Here is a 26,498-nt window from a genome sequence, read left to right as displayed (position 1 = left end):
CAAATTAATGGAGTGATCTGTCCCTTGGCTGTGGAAGCTCATGCTACAGTCAGTGGTACAAGACTTTCATCCACCTCCATATATCAGCAGGAAAAGTTCAGTGGAAGTTTGAGCTGTGCTCCTACAGGCTGTTCCATTATTCACACTAATTGGGTTTTCGCTTCCCAGACAACCCTGTTATTCAATCAGTGGAAACTTCCACTTATTGGGGCAGAGGGATTGGACTATTTTCTATAGAGGATGCTGAGATCAAGAACATAATATTTTGTTAAGAGCATTTTGGATACACTGTACAGAAGTGTACCAAGAGAGTGGATCCCTCTCTCAGATGAAGTGGGAGAGCTCTCTTTAGAATGCAGCATCAGACTGGTAAGCCAGGGTCCCTGTTTTCTGAGACAAACCATCATTCAGCCTGAACCACATCGGGCAGTCCCCATTGCAAGCCCTGTGGCTGGCATTTGTAATGGGCTCGGCGTCATTCATCACACCTGTTCAGCATGGCACTTCAGTTAGGGAGTTTGGCACTGATTGCAGGATGTGAAAATCTGCTGAAGAAGTTAATAGCAGTGCCAAAATGGGGGTGGGGTGGGCAGGGGTGTTAATAAATAAATAATAATTGTTATGTGGGATGCGGGTGGTGCTCTTGGTTACACCACAGAGCCTAGGACTTGCCGATCAGAAGGTCGGCGGTTTGAATCCCCGGGACGGGATGAGCTCCCGTTGCTCGGTCCCTGCTCCTGCCAACCTAGCAGTTTGAAAGCATGAAAAAGTGCAAGTAGATAAATAGGTACCACTCCAGCGGGAAGGTAAACGGCGTTTCCGTGCACTGCTCTGGTTTGCCAGAAGCGGCTTAGCCATGCTGGCCACATGACCCGGAAGCTGAACGCCGGCTCCCTCGGCCTATGAGCGCCGCAACCCCAGAGTCATCCGTGACTGGACCTGATGGTCAGGGGTCCCTTTACTTTTACCTTTAATTCTTATGTACTAAGCTTGGATCCTAGAACAATAGGCAGGTAGGATCACAGAATACAACAACCTGATTGGCTTGCTGGTAAAACCTAGAAAGGTATTGGCATGCATATTTACCCACTACTGAGGTCCATTGCCAGCTAGAGACAAAGGAGCTATACTTATTCAGAGTACCATTCTTCCGTTTTCTTTGTTCCGCTATGTCTGACCCACAGGCCAAATGTGGCCCACCAGGCTGTTTTCTCCAAACCGCATCCACCAGCCCCACACTTGATGTCGTGTGTGATGTCATGTGTTGGGCAAGTAGAGGCATGGCTGGATCCTGCAGCTGGAAAGCAGGATTGAACTCTCTGCACGTCCTCTGAAAAGCTGGGGGTTCAATCTTGCTTGGTTTGGGTGCCCAAGCAAGTTCCCCATCGGGAACTCGCTGATGCACCTGGAACCTGCAGAAAGCAGAACTGAAATCAGCTGATGTTGGAGTTGACCTTTAGAGCCCTAAACGGCCTCAGCCCAGTATACCTGAAGGAGTCTATCCACCCCCATTGTTCTGCCCTGATGCTGAGGTCCAGTGCCGAGGGCCTTCTGGCGGTTCCCTCACTGCGAGAAGCAAAGCTACAGGGAACCAGGCAGAGGGAACCAGGTAGTGGCGCCTGCCCTGTGGAACGTCCTCCCATCAGATGTCAAAGAGATAAACAACTCCCTAACATTTAGAAGACATCTGAAGGCAGCCCTGTTCAGGGAAGTTTTTAATGTGTGACATTTTAATGTATTTTTAATCTTTGTTGGAAGCCGCCCAGAGTGGCTGGGGAAACCCAGCCAGATGGGCGGGGAACAAATAATAAATAATATATTATTATTATTATTATTATTATTATTATTATTATTATTATTATTATCATCATCATCATCATCATCATCATCATCATCATCTTGCTTGGTTGGGAGAATTTCAGGTAATGATATATGTAAGTTTATTGAAAGCTGCCTATTGGAACTCAGACTAGTTTTCTGTTTTCATGTGGATGGCTGATCACTGTGCCTTACTAATTTTGCCTGGCAAGGCTCAGAAGACTGTAAATGAGATTGACGTGAAAAATTGTACCGTTGGTCTGGTGGTTAAAGCAAACGAAAAGGGACCATGTAATTTAGGCTGTTTTAGTTTGTCGATACCGTAACTGCCTGTTTGGCAAACAAGGCCCTGCGTTAGCGCTTTGACAGTGTATGGCCATTATGCTTCCGAGGCTCTGACAGCTAAAGAATAATCAGACCAAATCCACAATGTAAAAATAAACCATGCATCTCTGTTGGATTGCTAACAATGTGCCGTGGAAGGCTTGAGTTGCTTAGAACAACAGACAGCAATGTATCAATAGCTATTGCTGGGGAAAGGACTTAGATCTCCAATAATGAAGAGTGAGAGAAAGGTGATGCATGTCTCTTCCCCATTGTCAGTACTGCGGGACTTAATTTGAGCTAGAGCACAACAGAGCTTGGCCCAGAATCTACTCCCCATTCTTGGAATGAATCCTGAAAATTTCAAAATAATAATATACCCGAGTCCTTTTGACCGTGTGCAAAGTGTCTTTCTCTCGCTTCTTAGTGGGAATTACAGGGACAGAACCGCCCAAACCATATAGAAATTTATTCATGTATGCGACTACAGCAGCGAGAATGTTACTTGCCCAAAAATGGAAAGAAGAAGAAGTCCCAGCAAAAGAAGAATGCATACAAAAACTTATGGAATATGCAGAAATGGCGAAACTTACTGGGAAAATATGAAATCAAGATAACAATTTTTTAAAAAATAAAAGAATGGAAATGGTTTATGGAATATTTACAAACAAACTGTAAAAAAAGATAAGAACATTGGGAGGATTATTGTAATGACCTGCAGTTTTATAAGAGCATATATTTAAAGTAGATGAATAAATGAGCAAATTAAGTTAATCTGGATATGCAGAAAATATTAAAAATAAATTTAAGGAACTGCAGAAAGAGGGGGAAGGAAGTCAAGTTTGGAAATGTTAAAATGAGTGTAAAATTATTGAAATGTAGAAAACTGAAAATTGTTTTTTTTTAAAAAAACCAACCAAATTCAGCATCCCTACCAATAGAAAGAGTGGGAACCACTAATCAGAGTCACTGGTAATCATATAAGTAGGGATGAATTAACTAGGGTGGAGAACCTGAGGCTCTCTAGATGTTGCTGGACTGCAACGGCCAGAACAGATGGGAGTTGTGCATCCCATTTGAGTGCCCCAGGTTCCCTATCTCTGCACTAAAGCACGGGCCCTCTCTCTGCTTGTTTTCATTGTAGAGAGAGTGCCTCTAACACCTCAATAACCTGTAGCTCTGAAATAATGGAGACATAGGTAAAGGTAAAGGGACCCCTGGCCATTAGGTTCAGCCTTGGACGACTCTGGGGTTGCGGTGCTCATCTTGCTTTACTGGCAGAGGGAGCTGGCATACAGCTTCCGGGTCATGTGGCCAGCATGACTAAGCCGCTTCTGGCGAACCAGAGCAGCGCACGGAAACGCCGTTTACCTTCCCGCCAGAGCAGTACCTATTTATCTACATGCACTGGCGTGCTTTCGAACTGCTAGGTTGGCAGGAGCAAGGGACCAAGCCACGGGAGCTCACCCCGTCGTGGGGATTCGAACCGCCGACCTTCTGTTCGGCAAGCCCTAGGCTCTGTGGTTTAACCCACAGCGCCACCTGCGTCCGAATGGAGACATAACAATAGTTTTACGCTATTCTATAATTTATTATTGAAGCAGGCATTGCTCACACCACATCTGAAGAGAACACAATTAACACAGTGTTCTTAATTTTTTTAAAAATGGTGTGTGTACTAACACAGATGGACATGAGTACGAAGTTACTAGATATATATATCTGTAAGAGGTTGACAAGTCATTATGGTTTGGAAAAACCCCAGTGGCCCATGATTTTTCAGTGGTCTTTGAAACCACAATGTCTCCTTGCAGCATAACTTATGAAGAGGTTGAAGACTCAGCCTCTGATCTTGAGAGACTGGAGAGCATCTGCTTTGCCACACAAAGTAGTTTCCGGCTTTTCCTCGTGTAATTTCGCCCAGCATTTGTATATCCAGCAAATGTCGGATTTCCTCATCCTGTTGGTTTTATGGTCTGGCAAAAGAAAAATGCTAGTAAGCATATAGAATGTTCGTTTTTCTACAAGGGCCAAAGAGAGAGGCAGGCAGGGACAGCGAATGTGGGATATTTTGGAGATTAGTACAGTTTCGCTCTGTTGATCTTGATCTCCTTCGCCGTGGTGGTGCAAGCTTCTGGGAGCTGTTAATGGTGCCAGCAATTATCAATCACAATTAAAATTGCATCCGAAATGTAGAAAACCCCATCTTGGGCCAGGCAGCCAATGGGGGTTCTTCTGAATAGCAGCAGCAGCCGCCCAGTCTATGGCCAGTGCAGTTTTTTAACTGTTCCAGCTTGCTACAGACCCAAGACATAGGCTGAGATCCCACCACCCAGCACAATCCTGCTCCCCCACCAACAGCCTTCATTTGAACAGTTTTGTCAACACCTTGCTTTCCAAATGATGGCCGCTGTACCGATGGAGTTTTGAATCACTCAGTGATTAAGCAAGTGGAACAGAACCTCCCCTCCCTCTCCTCTACCTGCCTGCCTCCTCTGCCCCAAATCTGCTCCAGAGCTGTGTGGAAAACCCCAGATAAGACTTGAGGGTGCAGCGAGGGAGAGGAATGTACCATCACATGGGTGGAAGTTGTTCTACTCCTGCAATGGCTTCCAGACCCTCCAAGTGTCCCTATATTCCAGGGACAGTCCCAGATTTACAGAAGCCATCCCGGTTTCTGATTTGATCCCAGAATGTCCCACTTTTCCTTACTGGGGAAATGCTGGAGGGTATGGAGTTATGCAACCCCCAAGCCAAGGAGATAAGTAACTATACAACCTTTAGAAGAAATCTGAAGGCAGGCCTGTATAGGGAATGTTTTATTATGTTTTCATATATGTTGGAAGCCTCCCAGAGTGGCTTGGGCAACCCAGTCAGATGGGTGGGGTAATAATAATAATAATAATAATAATAATAATACCTTGGTTTTTGAACGTCTCCATTTTCGAACATTTTGGTTTTCAAAAGCCATAAACCCAGAAGTAAATGCTTCGGTTTTCAAACTTGCCTCAGAAGTCAAACATACCACACGGCTTCTGTATTGAATTTTCGGTTTTCAAACATTTCGGAACTTGAATGGTCTTCCAGAACGGATTCCGTTCAAAACCTGAGGTACCACTGTAATTGAATAGGACGTCCTTACTTTCATCAGAGAAATGTTGGAGGCTATGGGCTTCATTGTATACAACCCTGAATGTGGGAAAGTGATTTATCTGAGGGGTTGATTTTGTGTGCACCTTCTTTTCCATGTGTGCATCAGGAGACACAAGATTTACAGAGAGGAGCGCAACCTCACCTCGGACTCAATAACGCAGCTCAGGCAGGAGGCAAGCTGGCTCCAGTTCCACCTGGGAATCAATCGCTATGCCTTGTACCCACGGTCTAGTCCTCCGATTGACCAGCTCCTCCGGGACACGCAAAACTTTGGAACCATCAGCGCTGGTAAAGCTTCCTTTCTGAACTGCCACCTCCACCAGATCATGAACTGCAAGCGCAGAGCAAGGTTGGGGGAATTAATGCCTGATTAGTGGCCGGGTTTTTCTTCTTCTTCTTAATGAAATGCCATTGCAGCCAGCTATCCACTAATGTGGATAGAGAAATACTGGGCTTTAAGGGGCTCCCTTTGTCTTTAATTAAACACTTCCCGTTTGCACATTCAGTCCATTTTATTGCTTTCCAATGAGCACAAGTATAGAGAGACAACAAAGGGGTAGTTTGTTAATTGCCCTTGGAAAAGCTTCCTTTAATTATCACAATGTCCATTACTGTCGCCATGAAAGGGAAGCGCTTTGATTACTGGTTTCCTCCCATTATTATTGTTGTTTCTGTCTCCATTTTTTGGTAGCTAATAATATAATTTTGCTATAAAATAGCGGAAAAGGTCATTAGAAAAGAACACATATGAAGACCTGCTTTCGAAAGCCCTCTTGATTACAAAAGCAGTTTCCGCCACATGACATAGTGTTTAATAATAATAATAATAATAATAATAATAATAATAATAATAATAATAATTTATTTATACCCCTCCCTTCCCGGTTCAAAAACCGGGCTCAGGGCAGCTAACAACAAATTTAAAACACTTTTAGCAATTAAACCTTGAATGCATCTGGCAATCCAAACTATTTGATTATTTAGAATTGGCAAAAATGACACAGAAAATAAGAAATCAAAAAGACATAAAGTTTAACAAAGAATGGAATAAATTTATGACATACATGGAAACAGAGGTAAAAAATCTAAAAATCACAGTAGGTGTGACATAACACTTGTGATGTAAAGAGTTTTTTAAGGAAAAGAAACTGCAGATAAAAAATCATATAATATATTCTGAAACCGAGATGAAGGGAAGTCAATTAATGTTGTGTGTTATTTAGTAAATGTAACCTAATTTGTTGGTATCTTATGTTAGATGTTTTTTCTTTTGTTTTCTTTATTATTATTTCTCTTTTTTATGTATTTCTTTTTTGTGTGTATGTGTTATGTATGTTTCTTTCGTTTGTTTTAATGTTGCAAAATGAATTAAAATCAATTAAAAAATAAATAAATAAACCTTGAATGCATCTAAGAGTGGGCCTCTAAACCCGGCTGTGGATTTTACCCTCTCCCTGCCAAAATTTCCTATAGTGCTCTTGTCATGACTAAAGGACACCCAAAATACGCCTGCCCCCCCCCAAAAAAATCGTCATCATGCAGAGTGTCAGAAGACCTTAATACCCCCTGCTAGGACAATTACATGAGTTCTATCACACACCGCATCTCCTAAAAAAGCATTCCTGTTGGGTGAGCCTGAAGCTCATGGCTTTTCTTTTCCATTCCAGATTACAGCCAGGACGAGAAAGCATTGCTGGGTGCCTGTGACTGCACACAAAGTAAGTCAAGTGCATCAGTTTCTATGAGTCGCAGAAATAATAAATCTTAGAATCTTAGAGTTGGGACCCCAAAGGGCCATTTAATCCAACCCCCTACAATGCAGGAATTTCATCTAAAGAATCCCTGACAGATGTTCATCCAACTTTGTTCTAAAAATTTCCAATGAGGAGGAGAAGAGGAAAATTGGAGGGATTTTAATAACACCGTTCTCTATTAACATGGCCATTAACAAAGCCATTACGTTGATTATTAGGTTTGTGTTTTGTGCCACCCTAAAATTAACTTTGATCTGCTGTTGCTGCTGCTGCTTCCTTCCTTCCCTTATTCCATAGATATTATAGGTTTTGTTTTGCATTTTCTTACGCTCTGTAGGCAACCGCCTCTATATGCAAATATATTAATTATGTTGTGAATATTACAAAAACCGAGCTGGGTCAGTAATCCAGAATTCTTTTAATCAGCTTGGCGTGCATGGAAACGAGCCACTTAAATTAGATGGAGAGCCTTTGACCCAGAACACTTCAATCAAAGTTATACCCCTAAATTGAAATTTTCATATTCATAGAACAGCAGCCTGCTCTGGCAAGGCATCCCTCATTTCCTAGTGGAGCAGTAGGCGAAGTCTGGATGCTAATAGCAGGTTGGAACAGAAACACAGAACAAAATGAGCCGCTGGTTTCAGTCCCTCTCACCCCCACCCATACCTGCAGTGTGTGTGGCTTGTCTCTTTAAGAAGCAGGCATAGCCTGTAAAAAGAAAGTCATTTCCCAACCTTGGGGGGTAGTCCCCCCCCCCCAGTTAACTAGGAACTAGTTGGAACCTCAGTCTTGGCTATGTAGCAAGTCCCCCTGTTATACAGAGTGCTGTTCTCCTGAATTCAACACAGCACTACGTGGGTTAGGCACTGCAGAACAAGATCTGCTCGTGCAAAGGGACTTTCCCCCTCCTCTCTGTGCCCCCCACATTAGGGGTGTCATTTTAGGGAATTCATTTGAGGAATTCAAATCTGCTTTTAGCTTCATAAGTCTACATTTGATGAAGAAACATATAAACTGCATTTGGAAAACCAAAGGATTTTAATTTTACCTTCTTAAAATGTCAGGTAATGCTAAAAGATCATAATCATAATGTTGTTGTTGTTGTTGTTGTTTGTTGTTGTTGTTAAGTGTGTGTGTCTAACAAACACTAAAAGTATTTGGCAATCATTTTTTTAAGGATTTCTATGCAATTTTACGCACATTTTGCTTACCAAGCAAAGCTAAATTATATTAATTTAACCAAAATATAATTTGAATTCCCAAGTCACGTTACAACTTTTGAACAACTCCGATTTTTCGGAATTTGAAAGTTGAAGAATTCAGTACACCCTACCTCCGCATATCCCCTAAGCATGTTCTAGGGCAGATTTAGGGGGTGTGGGGCGAGGAGTGAGGGGAGGAAAGCCCCATTGCATGAGTGGAGCTCATTCCAGGCAACAACTTAGTTGAATCCCACCTGAATAACTTGACACATTAACACTAAAGAGTTTCCGTTTTCACAAAAGTCCGTTTGAACAATGAGCTGAGCGTCTCGGTTTCACTTTCCAGTTGTCAAGCCCAGTGGTGTGCACCTGAAACTTGTTCTGCGGTTCCAGGACTTTGGCAAAGCCATGTTCAAACCCATGAGGTAAGCTCAGTTCACCTGAAAACATTTGCCTAGCCGTTGCTGTTCTTTATCTTGTTTGGTATGGTGTGCATTTTCATCATGATGACACCACCATGAACAGAGGGGAAAGTGCAATGGTAAATCCTGGGTGGTATTCAGTGGTGACTGTTTACAGAAGGGAACCCCTTAGTGGGACGGGAGAAGAGTTTGAAGAAGAGTTTGGATTTGATATCCTGCTTTATCACTACCCTGAGGAATCTCAAAGCGGCTCACAATCTCCTTTTCCCTTCCTCCCCCACAACAAACACTGTGAGGTGAGTGAGGCTTCAAAGAAGTGTGACTAGCCCAAGGTCACTCAGCAGCTGCATGTGGAAGAGCAGGGAATCGAACCCGGTTCACCAGATTACAAGTCCACTGCTCTTAACCACTACACCACACTGCCACTTTCACCGATTTTCCCCACTGCCCCCAGCAGTACCCTACATCCCCTTTAAATCTGCTTCAGTCTAGAACAGATGGGAGGGGGCAGTACAAAGTGCTGCAAGGGGGATCGCTAAAAAATTGCCTGCCTCCCTCCTTGTTTTGCTAACAGATTCTCTTCTGTCAGGGCACCTTCACCAGTAGGTGTCAACCATTCTTAATAAGGCGCAAAGTTAAGAAATAAGGTTGTAGGCAGAGAATTAAATGCAAAAAGAAAGAAAGAAGTGAAGTGAAGTGTATTGGAGCATTCTTGCTTTGAGTGAACAGGACATTAGCTTTCCCTTTCCACTCTGGCACAAGATGGTAACTGGAATCAGTTCTTCTACAACAAGGGTGAGGAAGATGTTCCTGGACCACAGCTCCCTTCCTCACTGGCCATTGGCCATCCTTGGGGGGAGGCTGATGGGAGTTGGAGTCCAATAACATCTGGAAGGCCTTACTCAACAAAGAGAGAAAGAGAAAGAGAGAAAGAGGGAGGAAAAGCACACAGGAAGTGTGAGAATGAGGTATGTTTACTTAATTGAAATAAAAATGAGAGCTGCCACCTGATCAACTAAATCTTAACTGATTACTTGTATGAGGTTTTTATTTTATTTTATTTTTTAAAAAAATAAATCAATTGGATTTTCCCCCTCTAGAGACTGAAAAAAATGCTTCTCGTTTTTAGATGATGCAGCTTTATGTCACAGCAGGAGCCATCTTAGAAGAGGCATTCCCTCCCTTCGTGTGAGAGAGTATAAAATGACTCTTCTAAGATGGCACCTGCTACCCACCCACAGGTTTTGTAAGCACTTGCTTGGCAAATAATATTCTGATTATATATATATATATGTTTAATTTGTCAATTCTGTCATAGAGGTGCTCCTGGTGAATCAGTCAGCAGAGATTACTAGTTAGAAAATTATTAAAAAAAAACAGCCCACCAACATTAATTGAACACAATTAAAGTTAAGCTAAGGTTGAAGGAGGCCTTATTATTTTGCAGCCCTCTTGTGCAGACTTGCCTCACCTTTAAAAAAGGGGGTAATAGGTACCATTTTTCTGTATTTTAGAACTCTAAGCACAGAGACACGGTAACACAGAGATGATTTCACAGTCGTCTGTTCCGACAGTCATTTGTCCTGCTTCTCTAGTTGTACCATAAATACTTTCCTTGCACTCAGGAGGATGTCAACGGTTATGCAGAAGGAATCTCCTTTCTCTTAGTGACCCCTATCTTCCTTTCAGACAGAAACGAGATGAGGAGACTCCAGAAGACTTTTTCTATTTTGTTGACTTTCAAAGGCACAATGCAGAAATAGCTGCCTTCCACCTCGACAGGTAATTTGATGCTCTTGCTCACCCCTTCTTTGGACGTATATTTGGGGCCTAACCTTATTTCAGGGAGAAGAAAACAAGATCTGCAATGCTCAAAAGCCCAAGGAGTGGTAGTGTTGTCATAAGAAGAGATTCCTTAGGAGAGGGGATTTAGGGATCTGCATTCAGATTTCAACAATACAGTGGTACTTCGGGTTACATACGCTTCAGGTTACATACGCTTCAGGTTACAGATTCCGCTAACCCAGAAATATTACCTCGGGTTAAGAACTTTGATTCAGGATAAGAACCGGAAATTGTGCAGTGGCAGCAGGAGGCCCCATTAGCTAAAGTGGTGCTTCAGGTTAAGAACAGTTTCAGGTTAAGAGCAGATCTCCAGAACGAATTAAGTTCTTAACCCGAGGTACCACTGTATATGACGTCTGTTTCAAGCTGCCCATAGTATGCCTTTCCTGGTATATGCATTTCAGTGGCCACAGGCATGAATATTGGTGTCTGGGATCATCAGGAAAGGCTATGGCAGGTCAGTGGTGGAACATCTGTATTGCGTTCTGAAGGTGCCAGGTTTATTCGCCACCATAACCAGGTAGGGCTGAGAAACACACACACACACACACACACACACACACACCTGTCTGAAACTCTGTAGAGCTGCCAGTTTGTACAGATAAGTGTTGCTCAAATTGTTGCTCAAGCCAGAATCTTTGAGCTGGTAGAACACGTTACTTGGATCCCACCTAGGAGAACAGAATGCTGGACTAGATGGGTCTTTGGTCTGATCTTATGTTCTTAAAGCACACACAGGCCAGAGGAGCTGCCACCAGCACAGATGAGGAGCATGAAGCAAATTGTCTGAATTTTCCAGCGCTTGTCACAATATGTTCCTTATTTTCCAATATCGCTCCCTACTCCAAACCGTTCCAGCTCCACAGGACATTACGTACATCCCTGGTTTTACACTCCTGAAGTGTGAATCTTTTCCATTTCCTAATAGGAAATGTAACCGGGCCATCCCAAAAGCTAGATCAGTCTTGCACAACATGTTTTTGCACCACACGTTAAACACCAGCTTATGTATGTATGTGGCAGCCTATTATGGGCTCAATCCATCTCCCGCTTTAGTTGCCTGTCAAGCCTCTGGCGGGCTGCAAAAATATGGCTGCATTTGGCTTGGAGTGTCTCACCAAGTCCTCAGTCAGACCCAAGCCAAGCTTTTGTTTTGTTTTTGTGTTGAGCAAGCAACAGGCTAAAAAGCGAGTTCCAGCCGACTTGGGGGCATTTTTAAGTGGCTTCTGTGCCAGTATTAGTCAGTCTGCCTGGTGGTTACTGACTCACCAGCCAATAATGTTTTGCTCTGCTGAGAAAACACCGCCGAGCCCACACAGCACCATTTGCAATTTTCGATGGTTTGAATCAGCCTCGGCAGTAGAAATATATGTCCCACTTGGAAGGGTCTTCCGAGAGTTTGCAGGTTGTGCAAAACTCTCGCATGTACGGCACATACAGAGCGTCATTCAAGAGCCTTTCTGAATTGCCTCTGCACCGAGAGCAACAATAGCGAAATGGCGCCACAACAAGTGAGGCTGCAGCTGGTCTGCATATTTGTAGACAATACACGGTTGAGCATGCGCATGCGGGAGATGTGCCAAGACACAGAGAGAGGACATGTTTTTGGATGATGGGCCACTAATGGGGACTGAAGAATGAAGAAAATCTTCATGGAGCTGCTTAAGTTGACTGGCTACACACACACACACACACACACACACACACACACACACACACAGTGGCTCTCAAAATATAATGTGCAGTTTGGAGGCATAGGAAGTTGCCTTATACCAGTGTTTCCCAAACTTGGGACTCCAGCTGTTTTTGGACTACAACTCCCATCATCCCTAGCTAGCATCCCATCAAAGATTATGGGAATTGTAGTGCGAAAACAGCTAAAGACCCAACTTGGGGAAGCACTGCCCCTGGACTAAGTCAGCCCATTGGTTCCTCTAGCTCAGGATAGTCTACACTGACTGACAGAGGCTCTTCAATGTTTCAGGAAGGGCTACTTTTCCTCAGCCCTACCTGACGATGCTGTAGTTTGAACCCGGGGCTTTCTGCATTCAGAGCAGATGATCTACCACTGACCGATGGACTTTCCCTTAAGACCTGTGATGATCAGGGCTCCCTGGTGACTTAAATATTAACAACAGCAGTGAATATTTTCCTCCACTTAACAGCACAGGACGATGCTTTGCAGTTGTTTGGTCTTGGAGCTTCGTTATCAAAGCTTTGTTTTACTAAGTATTTGGGAACACACACACACACACACCCATTATTATTTTTTTAAAGTAATCTGACGCAAAGGAAGACATGACTGTTCTTCTTTCAATAGGTATGTAGAATTTCAGCAGGAGGGGGGAAACCACCCCTCATTTACGCAACTATTAAAGGCAGAGGGGTCTTCCCCCTCCTGAGCCACTGGTTGTCCCAGTCATGTTGCACCTATTCTCTGGATACTTGGACCGCAGGAAGTGTTTTTATGCCAAGCCAGACGACTGATCCATCCAAATCAGCCTTGTCTACAGGCTCTACACTGAAGGACAGCAGCTCTCCAAGGTTTCAAAAGGGTCTCCTTCCTGTTAGGTTGTGGGTGAACATATCAGACGACACAGCGATTCTTCAAACAGCTCTCACAGGCCAGGACAGAACTGAACTGAAGGCTTCAGCTAGCCTGCTTATATAGAGCTCCACTAGAACGCAACAGTAACCATTTTCTGTAACTATCCAATCACTGAACGTCACTTTCAATCCCTGATTTGCATAACTATCTACAGTATCCCCCTGCTGGCCCAGGGTGAGAACTTCAGTACATAACACTTCCAATCCCTGCCCTGGAATTAAAGTGGGAGATCTTCTGCCCGCAAGGCATGCTCTCTGCCATCAAACTACAAATAAAAACCATGAGCTGCAAAGGAAACAGCTTATTTGGGGATATTTCACCTCAAGTCACATTTCTGCCCCCAACTTCTGTTGCAGAAATTCATCATACGAAAGGGATGAAAGTTGAGGTCCGATTTAAGAAGAACTGAATCTATGAATCATACATTTTTATCAGTCAGCTGAGTGCCTCTCTACAAAGGAGAGCAAAGCTTCCTTCTTTTTCACCCTGAAATCTTGGCAGTGAAATGAGTGTTTTGGCCTTGCACCATCTGTCATTTATTTACTATGATTATTCTAAATTGTCCTGAGGCTTAAAATTGTTCCCTTATCTTGTAAAAAGGAAAGAGTTGTCCTTTTCTTTATTGGCAGGAAAATTTTAGAAATCGGGTGTTGGGCGCAAAGCGGGTGCAGCCTTTTCCTCGGTCAATCCCTTCAGTCATTAAACCAGATCACATTCCAGCTTTGCTGAGGTTCTGTTATGTGGGGCACTTAGCGCACAATTTAATCTTGCCTGGACTTAATGGACAATGCAATGTAAGCCCACAATGTAAAATCTAGCTTCACAATTCTCAGCTGGCTGTCATTATTCAAAATAATCTAGTTGGGAGAATAGCCAGTGCTTCACTAAATGCAATAAAAGTAATGTAATATATAAACCACGTTGAGGAATGCAGGGAACTTTAAAAGAATGCTCTGCAGGAAACAGAATTGGCACATTCTTCTTCACACACAGTAAACTACAGATAATGCCATCGTAGCAGGCAGACCCATTTGGCTGGATTCCTACTCAAGAGCGTACTAAATATATTGGATCAGCTGGCCAGATCTGGTCTGGGGAAGTGTGCTCAGTTTTACAATGGGATGAACAACTCCCCCTGCTATGGATTAATGGGAAGGGTCTGCTACTTCTGTTTACTCTAAGAAATACAGTCGTACCTTGGTTTTCGAACAGCTTAGTTCTTGAACATTTTGGCTCCCAAACGCTGCAAGCCTGGAAGTGACTGTTGCAGTTTGCAAACTATTTTTGGAAGCCGAACATCCAACGGGGCTTCCACAGCTTCCGATTGGCTGCAGGAGCTTCTTGCGGCCAATCGGAAGTCGTGCTTTGGTTTCTAAATGTTTTGGACTTCTGGAACCGATTCCATTTGACTTCCAAGGTACGACTGTACTTTCCTAGCTGATGCCTCCCTTCTCCCCACTGCAGAATCCTGGATTTCCGCCGCGTCCCTCCGGTGGTTGGGAGAATGATTAACGTTACAAAGGAAATCTTAGAGGTCACCAAAAATGAAATCCTGCAAAGTGTCTTTTTTGTTTCACCAGGTAAGTTTCACCTGCGCTATCTGCAGAAGAGGAAAACAACAGCTTTCCAGAAGCTGTGGTTTTAAGAGCTGCTTCAAACATGACACAGATATCTCTTCTACGTAGGAAAAAACACGCATGGTGCAAACCGCACAGCGTGTGTGACATAGTGATTGCCCTTGCATCTCATGCTGTGGATACCCTGTGCTAGGAAGCTCTGGCGTATTTGTTTGTCTGGAAAAAATGTATGAGCTGGCCACAGCTTTCCAGAGAGCATGCATGCAGCAAAAACAGCACAAACAAGATCAGCATTTGTGATAATTGCAAAAAAAATTTAAAGACTAGTATTTGCCCAGGACATTTGTCACATCTGAAGTGGCCATTGCACTCCTCCATCAGGAACAATGTGGCCTAGCGATGTTTGCTCTGCTTCCTTAATAAAAGGCGAACGATTTATACGATTTGAAGAGAAATGTTTGCTCTGTTTTGCTCTGCTTCCTGGCATCTAGCCTTGTCAGTGATAGGGGACCATGCTGCTACTGCCTATCCCAAATGTTCAAAAAATCACAAGCCACTCCACAAACCGTTGTGATTTATGAAGTGTATAAATAAAGGTGGGTTCAAAATGATGCCTCGTATGTAACTTAAGATGTTATTTCCCCTGTGATCTTAATGACATATCGCTTTAATATGAGAAAATAACTGATCTCATGTTTTCACCAAGGTTCCCCAGATTCTTAAAACTGTGTAGTGCTGCATTAGCCCTCTCACTCATAGATTCTGCTCTCTCTGCAGCCAGCAATGTCTGTTTCTTTGCCAAATGCCCTTATATGTGCAAGACAGAATATGCCGTGTGTGGGAATCCTCACCTGCTGGAAGGATCCCTCTCTGTTTTCCTACCATCCCTCAACCTGGCACCAAGAATCTCCATCCCAAACCCGTGGATACGATCCTACACCTTTACTGGAAAAGAGGAGTAAGTGGGTAAATGAATCTCTCTCTTGGCCTGCCCTCAACTTGTATTCTTATTTTTATAGCACTTGAAACTGACTGCATATTTTGCAGTATTTGTTGGGCTTAGCAGTCCTTCAGACGTCGGAAGTATTTCTATTTTATGAAGGTTAAACTAAGGGCGTCGTCCTAAGCATGTTCAGCTTGCTTTACCAAACTATTGTATTGCTGTTTCACTCAAGACGCGGGTGGCGCTGTGGTCAAAACCACTGAGCCTAGGGCTTGCCGATCAGAAGGTCGGTGGTTCGAATCCCCACGATGGGGTGAGCTCCCGTTGTTCAGTCCCAGCTCCTGCCCACCTAGCAGTTCGAAAGCATGTCAAGTACAAGTAGATAAATAGGTACAGCTCCGGCAGGAAGGTAAACGCCATTTCCGTGCACTGCTCTGGTTTGCCAGAAGCAGCTTAGTCATGCTGGCCACATAACCCGGAAGCTGTACACTGGCTCCCTCGGCCAATAAAGCGAGATGAGCGCCACAACCCCAGAGTCGTTTGCGTCTGGACCTAACGGTCAGCGGTCCCTTTACCTTTACCTTTCACTCAAGAACGTGCCTGAGAATGACTTTACTGAATGTTTAGAGAAGAAGCACAGAAGACCTGTTCTATCTCTGAACAAGTGCCTGGTTGAGAATCACCACTGTTCTTTGGTGCAGGAAGCATAAGCTTTTGTCCATCGATAGAGCACTTGGGCCCCACGCATATCCCTAACTTTGGTTTGTGGATATCATTTCAGAAAAGCATGGGTATGTTGTTCCTTTTACCTACCATTGCCAGAACAAAACAGGCCAAGATCTGATGCCACGAAAAATATCACTGGCCAACTCATTCCCACACAGAAGCGATTGACAACTCATCTAGAAAAGTAGCAATCTGCTCAAAAGCAGCACAGACTAGGTTTCCCCAACGGATGGTGTTTGGCCACAACTCCCATCAGCCCCAACTTGGTACCCTCCAGAAATTGTTACACCGCAACATCTGGAGGACACCAGATTGGGGAAACCTGGTGTTGTATATCCTAACTAAAGAGCCAGTGTAATAAATGCAGGACCGGTTCCCGACTATTTCAGAAAATAGGGAGGAACTCCCAGAATAGTTGTGCTAGCATTCAACCCCTTCCTTTGGCGTTTCTCGCAGATGGGAAGTGAATCCACTCTACTGCAACACAGTGAAGGAGATTTATCCTTACAGCAGTGGCAGTCGGCTACTCAATATCATCGACATGGCAATATTTGACTTCTTAATAGGTAAGTGGGAAACAGCAAAGTAATAATTAATCTCATGGATCTGACACGCTGTCGCGGATGTTGCAAACGTCGCTTGCTATGGCTTGTAAATAGTTTGGCAGCACTGGTAGCATGGTTTCTGCTCTGAGATCAGCTTGTTTCTAGCAGTTATGCAAAAGTTTTAAAACACCAGTGACCTGTATGCATCTAGTTACAGATAGGTAGCCGTGTTGGTCTGCCATAGTCAAAAAAAAAATTAAAAAATTCCTTCCAGTAGCACCTTAAAGACCAACTAAGTTAGTTCTTGGTATGAGCTTTCGTGTGCATGCACACTTCTTCAGATACTGTATGCATCTAGTTTGCTAAAGGCTTATAAAGCAGAAATGGAATAATAATAATAATGAATATATTTATACCCCACCCATCAGGCTGGGTTTCCCCAGCCACTGTGGGCGGCTTACAACATAAAAAATTGTAGAACGTTAGACAAAAAATTTCCTGATACAGAGTTGCCTTCAGATGTCTTCTAAAAGTCAGATAGTTGTTTATTTCCTTGACATCTGATGGGAGGGCGGTTCCACAGGGCAGGCGCCACCACCAAGAAGGCCCTCTGCCTGTTTCCCTGTAACCTCACTTCTCAGTGTGAGGAAACCACCAGAAAGCCCTTGAAGCTGGACCTCAGTGTCCAGGCTAAACAATGGTGGTGGAGACACTCTTTCAGGTATACTGCTTAGGGCTTTAAAGGCCTGTGTACCAACACTTTGAATTGTGCTTGGAAATGTACTGGTTCAGGACCGGTGTTATATGGTCTCAGTGGCCACTCCTAGTCACCAGTCTAGCTGCCGCATTCTGAATTAGTTGTTGTTTCCGGGTCACCTTCAAAGGTAGCCCCACGTAGAGCGCATTGCAGTAGTCCAATCGGGAGATAACTAGAGCATGCACCACTCTGGCGAGACAGTCCACGGACAGGTAGGGTCTCAGGCTGCGTACCAGGTGGAGCTGGTAAACAGCTGCCCTAGACACAGAATTGACCTGTGCCTCCATGGACAGCTGTGAGTCCAAAATGACACATCACATCCTTTTTCTACTGCTGCTGCCTCCTTCTCCTTGGCCCGATCTTTCCATTAGCTACAGGAACCAAACAAATAGGAACCTTCTTTGCAAGGACAGTATCGGGCTTGAATCCCTCCTGTTCCAGTTTGGGGGCCATGGCAGAAGCAAGAGGTTAAAGCCCTCTTGGTTTAGCTCCTAGTGCAATGGTCCCACTGGAAAGCCACGGCAAGCCACTATTTTTTCAGCCTTAGCTCCTAAAGGGATGACACGAGTAAGCTCCCCTCGCTTTTGAATTGCTGCAGCAAATACTTTCCCTATAGCATTCCCCTTCAAAGTGGCCTGTCTCTCTGCAGATTTCTGGCTCAATGCAACCAAAGGTAAGACTCCTAAGCTCCATTGATTTCACTGGGCGAGTTGAAGCGCATGCCGAACGCTCATCCATTGATCAACAGGGTTTTAAAGTGCTTAACAGCTGGATGAATCAAGCCTGCCCTCTGAGAGTTCTAGGTCAGTCCTAATAAAATAGAATGGTGATAGATCTGTTGGAAGAAAACAAGTCTAAAACGGGGGAAACTCTAAGCGTGTCTAAGTGTTCATAACTAACATCAAGTATTTCCTCTCCTCCCTTAGCCAATGCAGTTACACTGTCATTACTATCCCACCATCTCACATGCTGTAGGCATTTCCAAACCATGTTACAGTGGTGCCCCGCAAGACGAATGCCTCGCAAGACGAAAAACTCGCTAGACGAAAGAGTTTTCCGTTTTTTGAGTCGTTCCGCAAGATGAATTTCCCTATGGGCTTGCGAGTTCTTGTGAGTTTGTTTCCTTTTTCTTAAAGCCGCTAAGCCGTTAATAGCCGCTAAGCCGTTAATAGCCGCTAAGCCGCTAATAGCCGTGCTTCGCAAGACGAAAAAACCGCAAGACGAAGAGACTTGCGGAACGGATTAATTTCGTCTTGCGAGGCACCACTGTATTTATGTCTGTCTGCTCCTAACAGGGCACCCCACTCCTTCAAAAGTAACTCTGTGGGGTTATTTTCCTGCCGTATCCCATCATGCATCCTTGCAGAACTTTGGAACAAGTAGATGTCACAAGCCTATCTTATAAGCAGCCATTTGATCCAGATAAAAGCCATTTTTGTGCCTTGCTCACTGTTTCCTGTTTAGTTTCAAAGCTGCTATTAATACATTGATATTATACCTCAGATAATGTGCCTTGCATGAGAGATCTCAAGCAGTTGGATTGGGTTAGTACTCTGGAACTACCAAATGTTTTTCCTTCTCTGTTTTGAAAGGCAACATGGACCGTCATCATTACGAGATGTTCACAAAGTTTGGAGATGATGGCTTTTTGCTCCATTTGGACAATGCAAGAGGGTAAGGAAGCCCACAAATTGCCTCTGGGACCTAAAGGGGCAAGAGCTGGTGCTGTGGGGAGGAATAGTCCGTCCTGGGTCTCAGGAACAAGACTCAAGAAGTTACTCTGCGAGTCTTGGGATATAAATTCTGTGGAACCCCTCTTGGAAACCATGTGCCCAGGCAGAGTCTTGAACTAAGGCCTGTGTTGGCTTAAACATTGATGTAACCATCATTGCCACCATCCCAGGATTCTGGGAATTGGAGGAGGAGGGTGAGCAAGAGACTTGTTTTGGAAGATTCTGCAGATGCTCGGTGAATTCTGTTGAACAATCATGGCAGGTTCCTACTGAATCCCCAGCAGGAATTCTACCTCATTCATGAAGGTACACAGCACATGAGGAGAACCTGGGCACACTTTTGTGCCATTGTCATTATGTAACCTTGACAAAACATACAAACAGCAAAATAGATAAACTTTACAGTGGTACCTCGCAAGACGAATGCCTCGCAAGACAAAAAACTCGCAAGACGAAAGGGTTTTTGGTTTTTTGAGCTGCTTCGCAAGACGATTTTCCCTATGGGCTTGCTTCGCAAGACTGAAACGTCTTGCAAGTTTGTTTCCTTTTTCTTAACACCGTTAATACAGTTGCGACTTGACTTCGAGGAGCAACTCATAGCACGCGGTGTGGTAGCCTTTTTTGAGGTTTTTGAAGACTTTGGTGATTTTGGAAGCTTTTCCAAAACTTTCCCGACACCGTGCTTCGCAAGACGAAAAAAATCGCAAGACGACAAAACTCGCGGAATGAATTAATTTCGTCTTGCGAGGCACCACTGTATTCGCACTAGCCAATGGCCATAGCAACATAAAACAAGCATTATATACAATTAAAAAGACAACAATGGGTAAAAAGGACAGTCAGATGTCCAAGATTATTGTTCAGATATTGGCCCTTAATCTCATTGCACCCTTGATAAACCTAGCAACCTTTGCTGTTGTCTAACCATTTTGATCTGATAAAAGAAAGAACAATGTGGCCACAAATGGGCAGCCTGGGATGGTAAGTAAGAGTGGGGTGATGATCTCATTCCTCAGATCTTTATGAAGGGGACAGGACAGGAGAACATGAGCCACTGTTTCCAGATTGCCATCTCCACATGGGCAGAGTCGTTTCTCAGTTGGAATCTTTTGGTATCTGCCCTCAAGTACGGCAGAGGGCATCACATACAATCTGGCCGGTGTGAAGGCACGTCTGTATTTTGGGATAGTTAAAATATACAAATAGCAATAAATAAACAGCAAAAGGGGCACATCTATCTGTGGACCACCAGCTTCCCCCAATCTGGTGCCCTCCAGATGAAGATGGGACTACAACTCCCATCATCCCCCATAAGTAGCTATGCTGGCTGGGGAGCATGAGAGTTGTTCATACAACAACAACAAAGGAGGGCACTGGGTTGCAGAAATCTTCTGCAGAGTAGCCATTAATACTCTACAGCAAATGTTCTCACAGTGCATCTAACCCACTACATGAAAATCTGAGAGGTTCAGAAACCACAAAACTGACCAGCTGCTACAAACATTTATTTATTTAGCCCCGGAGGCAAATAAACTAATTTGAAAATAAATACTGTGCTGTTTATATTCCTAAAGCATTTGAAATGAAAATATTTGCATTGGCTTGCGGCCAAATGTAACAGGTAATGTCACAAGTCGTGTGGTAAATCCTCAGTTACGGATTTCCCCATAAATGAAGAAGATTCAGGTAAATATATCCATATATAAGTAACCTTTGGCCTCCTGTGCGTTCAATTTAAGATTTATAGTATGATTTCCCATTTCATATGACATCTGAAGGCAGCCTTGCTCAGGGAAGTTTTTAGTGTCTGTGGTGTGGTGTTTTTATGGGGTTTTTTGTTGGGAGCTGGGGCAACCCAGTTAGATGGGTGGCATATAAACAAAGCATCATCATCAACATCATCATTATTATTATTGAATTTCTTTTGAAAGCAGGTACAAAAAACCCCCCAAATTGGCACCGTTAACCCCCCTCCCCATCCCATTGCTATATCCCATCAACCTGATTTGCATCAAAAAGCTCAGGTTAAACTGGAAATTTTTCAGATGCCTTGGTGTGTGATTTAATTTAGCATGTTTATTTTTCTTGTATTTAGTAGACAACATTAAACGCATTGCAACTGCTAAGTTTGCCTAATTCTGCAGCATTTGCAATTGGATTCCATTCCGTGTTACAACTTGTGGATTTTTCTCCATGGAAAAATAAGAGCACTGGGATATTTTCTGCCTCGTGTCACTAATCACTGTACTTGAAGCATTCCAGTCTCTGAAGTCTTGGGTGGTTTGGGCACACCTTTTACATTTTGTTTGTTTCCATAGTTTTGGGAAGCATTCCCATGATGAGATCTCCATCCTGGCTCCACTCGAACAGTGTTGCATGTAAGTGTCATTCCCAAGTTATTTTGGATTAAACTGAAAGGCTCAAATGCAGCTCCCTGGGCCGTAACAAGCAGGCGAACACTTCTTTCACCTGATGGCAATGGAGTGAGAGACATCACTGCACCCCTTCTCACAGGTCCATTTCTGTGTCTGTCTGCAAAAGCTCCCTCAAATGGCCGGTTAGGAAAGAATGGTGGATAGTACTCTTGGGAACCGGAAAAGGGAATGATGGAAGTCATGGGAATGGTGCTTTCCCATGGCTCCCAGTGTCCCTGGGCACTTTCACAAACAACAGCTAGGACCTAAAGCACTGCCATAGCATTTTCCAGCATCTCCACATTGCCCTGTGCCATAAAAACTTGAGAAAATGGGGAGGACTAGCTGAAAAGTCTCCCAAGAGCTACTGTGGGGCTGGGAGATCACCCCATCTCCTGCTGGTTTTGGAGTTCAGGTTATCCCCCCCCCCCGGCCCACATTTAACAACGTAATTCACTTCCCCTGAATTATTTCTAAAGCAGACTAGGCCGAGTCTGTCCATCACTCAGAATGAAGTCCCAGTTGCATGCAGACTTCAGCATTTGGATGTGTAACAGGGTGCCCACCCATTTCCCCATCAAACATGCCATTTGTCATAGCTGAAGGAAATTGAGACATTTCTTTTGATCCCTGCCAAGAACACTCAGATTTTATTGTCTTCTAAAGGGACTGAAAGAACCCGAACGCCATCAATTACATTTGTGTCCCCCTCCAGCCATTAGGGGGCTGCTCATAAATTTTACTGCCTGAATCCTCTTCAGGCTACTGCTTTATGAATTCATATAAATCAAAAGCTAGGCCTTTAAAAAACTGTGTCAGGGGTTATTCATCCTCCCGTGTTCCTCTGCCCCACCACATCTTAACTATTTTCACCATACTCCCCCCTGTGTATTTCTGTGCCCCCGGATGTCAGTGGCATCATCCCTGGCCGTACAGTTATATTGAGCCTCCAGGTTGACTTTCAAAAGCCATTATTCACACCTTACAAGCCTCCTGGTTTATAATTATAGGGTTGCCAATAAATCCTTGCACTGAACTCCAAGTCTGTGTGATTTAAATTGGCTCCTGCTCACACACCTTTCCTGAACTAATCTCATCCTCTCAGCCACAAACTTCTGACTTTTAAATGCAGGCAGCCTGCAGCAACATCCAGCACTGGTATAGCATCCAGCCATTTATTTTATCCCTGTTTGAACAGAATAGAGAAGCAGCAATGCAAATTTCACTGATATGGAAGGGTTTTTGCCTACCTCAGTTTTTGCATTACCAAAGAACACTCCCACCCCCAGGTGTGCACAGATGCATTGACCTGCAAAGGTTGGTTGCAGCTATGGCTATTGCAGGGTTAGAACTACTCACCTTCCTCTAGCTATCAGTTCAGAACAGAAACCCTTCTTTCCTCAACCAGTGGGCAGGTGATGGTGGTTGGTGGTTTAAAGACCACTTGTCTCATTTAGCTATTTTTAAACATTTGTTAGGGACACGGGTGGTGCTGAGGGTTAAACCACAGAGCCTAGGGCTTGCCGATTAGAAGGTTGGTGGTTCGAATCCCCGCGATGGGGTGAGCTCCCGTTGCTCAGTCCCTGCTCCTGCCAACCTAGCAGTTTGAAAGCACGTCAAAGTGCAAGTAGATAAATAGGTACCACTCTGGCGGGAAGGTAAACGGCGTTTCCGTGTGCTGCTCTGGTCCGCCAGAAGCGGCTTAGTTATGCTGGTCACATGACCCGGAAGCTGTACACCAGCTCTCTCGGCCAATAAAGCGAGATGAGCGCCGCAACCCGAGTCGGCCACGACTGGACCTAATGGGCAGGGGTCCCTTTACCTTAAACATTTGTTTAGTTCCTCTTTTCTTAAAAAAAACTTTTTTGAAAAAACTCACGTCAATTCAGATTGAAGAAGAGCGGCTTGTGATTCCCATACAGACCAACCAACTAGCACTATGGACAACCAGCTTCTGCTATAAACCAAAAGAAGTGCTTGCGCCTAAGTTTGATTCTTTGAATAAGGTGGTATGGCAAAAAAAAAAGTAGTTTATGGCTCCACTGGGCTCACTCAAAGGGTGGAACCCAATGCAGTGCTGTAAATGGATTAATGCATGTAGGGAACCAAGTCCACTTGTACAACAAGACAACAAGAGGTCCCAGGCCCTAAGGAAGTCAGACTTTCCTCCACCAGGGCCAGGGCTTTTTCAGTGATGGCTCCGACCTGCTGGAATGCTCTGTCGCATGAGGCTAGGGCCCTTCAGGATTTAACCTCCTTCCATTGGGCCTGTAAGACAGAGCTATTCCGCCTGGCCTTTGGTTTGAATTCAGCCTGATCTTTTATTTCCCTTCTCTTCCCTTCCTCTCCCCTTTTTATGAAGATCACCCGCTCTGAGACCCCACAGCAAATTCTCCCCTGGCCTCCTTGCTGGCCCAAGTAGGACCAATTCAGCCAGCTAGCTCTGGGGATTATCTGATTGATTTTTGATTTTTGAATTTTATTGTTATTCATGTTTTTATACCGTATTTTATGCTGCTTTTATAATTAAGTGTTTTAAATTTGTCAGCCGCCCTGAGCCCGGTTTTTGAATCGGGAAGGGTGGAGTATAAATAAAAATTTATTATTATTTATTATTCTCCCTGACATGCCCCCAAAACCTTTTATGTAGTTTTCTCAAAGCCTCCAGCGCAGATTTAGGGATGCAGGGGTACACAGGAAAGGGGGTGGGGGAGAGCCCCATTACACAAATGGACCTCATTCTGCACACATTGCAGCTTAGTTGAATCCCAAACAACAGCTATCTATATCCAAAGTCTAGTTTCTAGATTTCTGGCTGTCAGGTTTGGCAAATGTACATGCAGAATCTACTAAAAACAAGGTTGGAAAACATCTCATCTGCAGTCCCATTTGGCTTGTGTGACTGTTTCCCCCAAACCACGTTATGTCAGGAATGGGGCAGGGTACATAATATGAGCTCCCTCACAAGCTCATGGCCTTGCTTCAAGAGGGGAAGTGTTTCCTTTGAAACTGCAGCTTAAAAAGGATAGGAAGATGCCTGGGTTTGTTTTTGCAGGCACCGGCTGAACGGGGAACTTCTTTTTGCTGTGCATACTTGCAAGAAGTTGGCTTATATGCCCCCACCCATTTCCATCAGCTGACGGGCAGGAGAAAGTAGCGCTTTGCCGGTTCTATGCTCGGCACTTCCCAAAGCGCTGAGCACTGAGCTGGCAATGCCCCTTGTGCTGTAGTTCCCAAGTACAAGAGATTGTGGCAGCCACGTGATGGACAGCTGGGTTATCTTTTGCAGCCCTAATACTTGACATTGTTTTAAGTGGAGGGTGTCGGGAAGCGAATTGGAAACTTTCTCCAGTCCAAGCACTTCTGCATGTGTAACTTGGCATTCATACTATGTAAACTGCTTAGAAGCCTATTTTGGCATTAAGTGGTCTATGAAATGAACAGTAATAATACTGTTCGCAACAGGGCCACAGCCCTTCCCTATATCCCCAAAGCACATTTTACCCTTGCAACTTCACTGCCGAGTATCCACAACCAGCTTCCAAACATCTGGAGATGGGAGGAAAGACTTCCCAGAAAGCTTAAGCCACCGCGTTGCTATTATTTATAACTGAGCACAGGTCACAGCAATGCATATTTAAGTCCATCCAACTTTCAGGAGTATCTGAGACGGGGAGGTAGAATTTTGCTTTTGCATAATGAGCATAATGAACCTTGTTTTCACCCATCCTCCTTCAGAATAAAGAAGACTACGTTATTACGGCTACAGCTCTTGGCGCAACCAGCTTACAAACTCAGCGACATCATGCGGGAATCCTTGCTTGAGGATCGCCTAGCCCCTGTGCTTACAGAACCCCACCTTTTGGCACTAGACAGGAGGCTACAGATCATCCTGAAGGCGGTGGAGGAATGCATAGAGGCTAATGGAGAGGACAATGTTGTGGTTGATGCTGAGCCCCTGGAGACAGATGCCTTTGACAGAATGACACAGCCAAGCTAGAGACCTAGGGGATAAACCAGAACCTGAACTTTTTAATTGGTGACTGTCCGCCTCTACCCCTGGACAACTGTGATTGACAAGAGGGATGGTCTCTGTCACACCGAAATCTAAACACGCTGCTGGGCAGGTGATTAAAGACTGCACCACGGGTCTGAGTCTCTTTTGCATATGCATAACCAGAAATCTTATCCCATTATCACCACCAGTGACCTTTGTGCATCTTCTCCAGGAGACCTGAATAAATGGGGCACTCTGTAGCTGCGAAGCAGACATATTTTGGGTGATGATGTGGTTTCACGGGATCTGCCCATGCCCTTGTTACTTCAGGTTGTAATTTTTTTTTTGGGGGGGGGGGACTGGGGTCCAAAATAAAAGGGGGGCGATGAAAGGGAAGCATGTCTAAAAACGTATCTGTGTATACCCACATCACAGTTTAAGGCTATGACACCAAGGTAGCACTCAGGGACATTCAACAAGTGGATAACCACAACAGAAAGACCAGCGATCCTGGACAGAAGGCGAAGGGGAAAATGCCGACATGGGGGAGTTGTGGAACTGATACTTCTCCTGATTATAAATGTGGCAACTTACAGGGAATAATATTGGAAGGCATGCCCCTTACCCACAAAAATACTATTTTATTTTTTTTAAAAAAAACTACAACCCAACATGCA

General features: G+C 44.2%; 1 protein-coding gene across 2 annotated transcripts in view; it reads left to right on the top strand.

The window, feature by feature from the left end:
- The window catches only part of FAM20A (FAM20A golgi associated secretory pathway pseudokinase), a 50,434-nt gene extending 24,340 nt beyond the window's left edge, over positions 1–26,094 (top strand). Inside the window, exons 2-12 of one of the 2 annotated variants that reach the window (XM_077924040.1) lie at positions 5,402–5,583; positions 6,963–7,013; positions 8,601–8,679; positions 10,366–10,458; positions 14,594–14,709; positions 15,484–15,664; positions 16,832–16,941; positions 18,327–18,350; positions 19,270–19,351; positions 21,729–21,788; positions 25,563–26,094. In XM_077924040.1, coding sequence (XP_077780166.1) covers positions 5,402–5,583; positions 6,963–7,013; positions 8,601–8,679; positions 10,366–10,458; positions 14,594–14,709; positions 15,484–15,664; positions 16,832–16,941; positions 18,327–18,350; positions 19,270–19,351; positions 21,729–21,788; positions 25,563–25,824 — 1,240 coding nt within the window. In that variant the 3' untranslated portion in view covers positions 25,825–26,094. The remainder of the gene's footprint in view (positions 1–5,401; positions 5,584–6,962; positions 7,014–8,600; positions 8,680–10,365; positions 10,459–14,593; positions 14,710–15,483; positions 15,665–16,831; positions 16,942–18,326; positions 18,351–19,269; positions 19,352–21,728; positions 21,789–25,562) is intronic. The other variant, XM_028713461.2, reaches the window with a different exon arrangement.
- Positions 26,095–26,498: the final 404 nt, after the last annotated feature.

The sequence above is a fragment of the Podarcis muralis genome, chromosome 2, assembly GCF_964188315.1.
Source record: "Podarcis muralis chromosome 2, rPodMur119.hap1.1, whole genome shotgun sequence".
NCBI classification, from domain to species: Eukaryota; Metazoa; Chordata; class Lepidosauria; order Squamata; family Lacertidae; genus Podarcis; species Podarcis muralis.
This window is presented reverse-complemented; position numbering and strand designations above follow the sequence as displayed.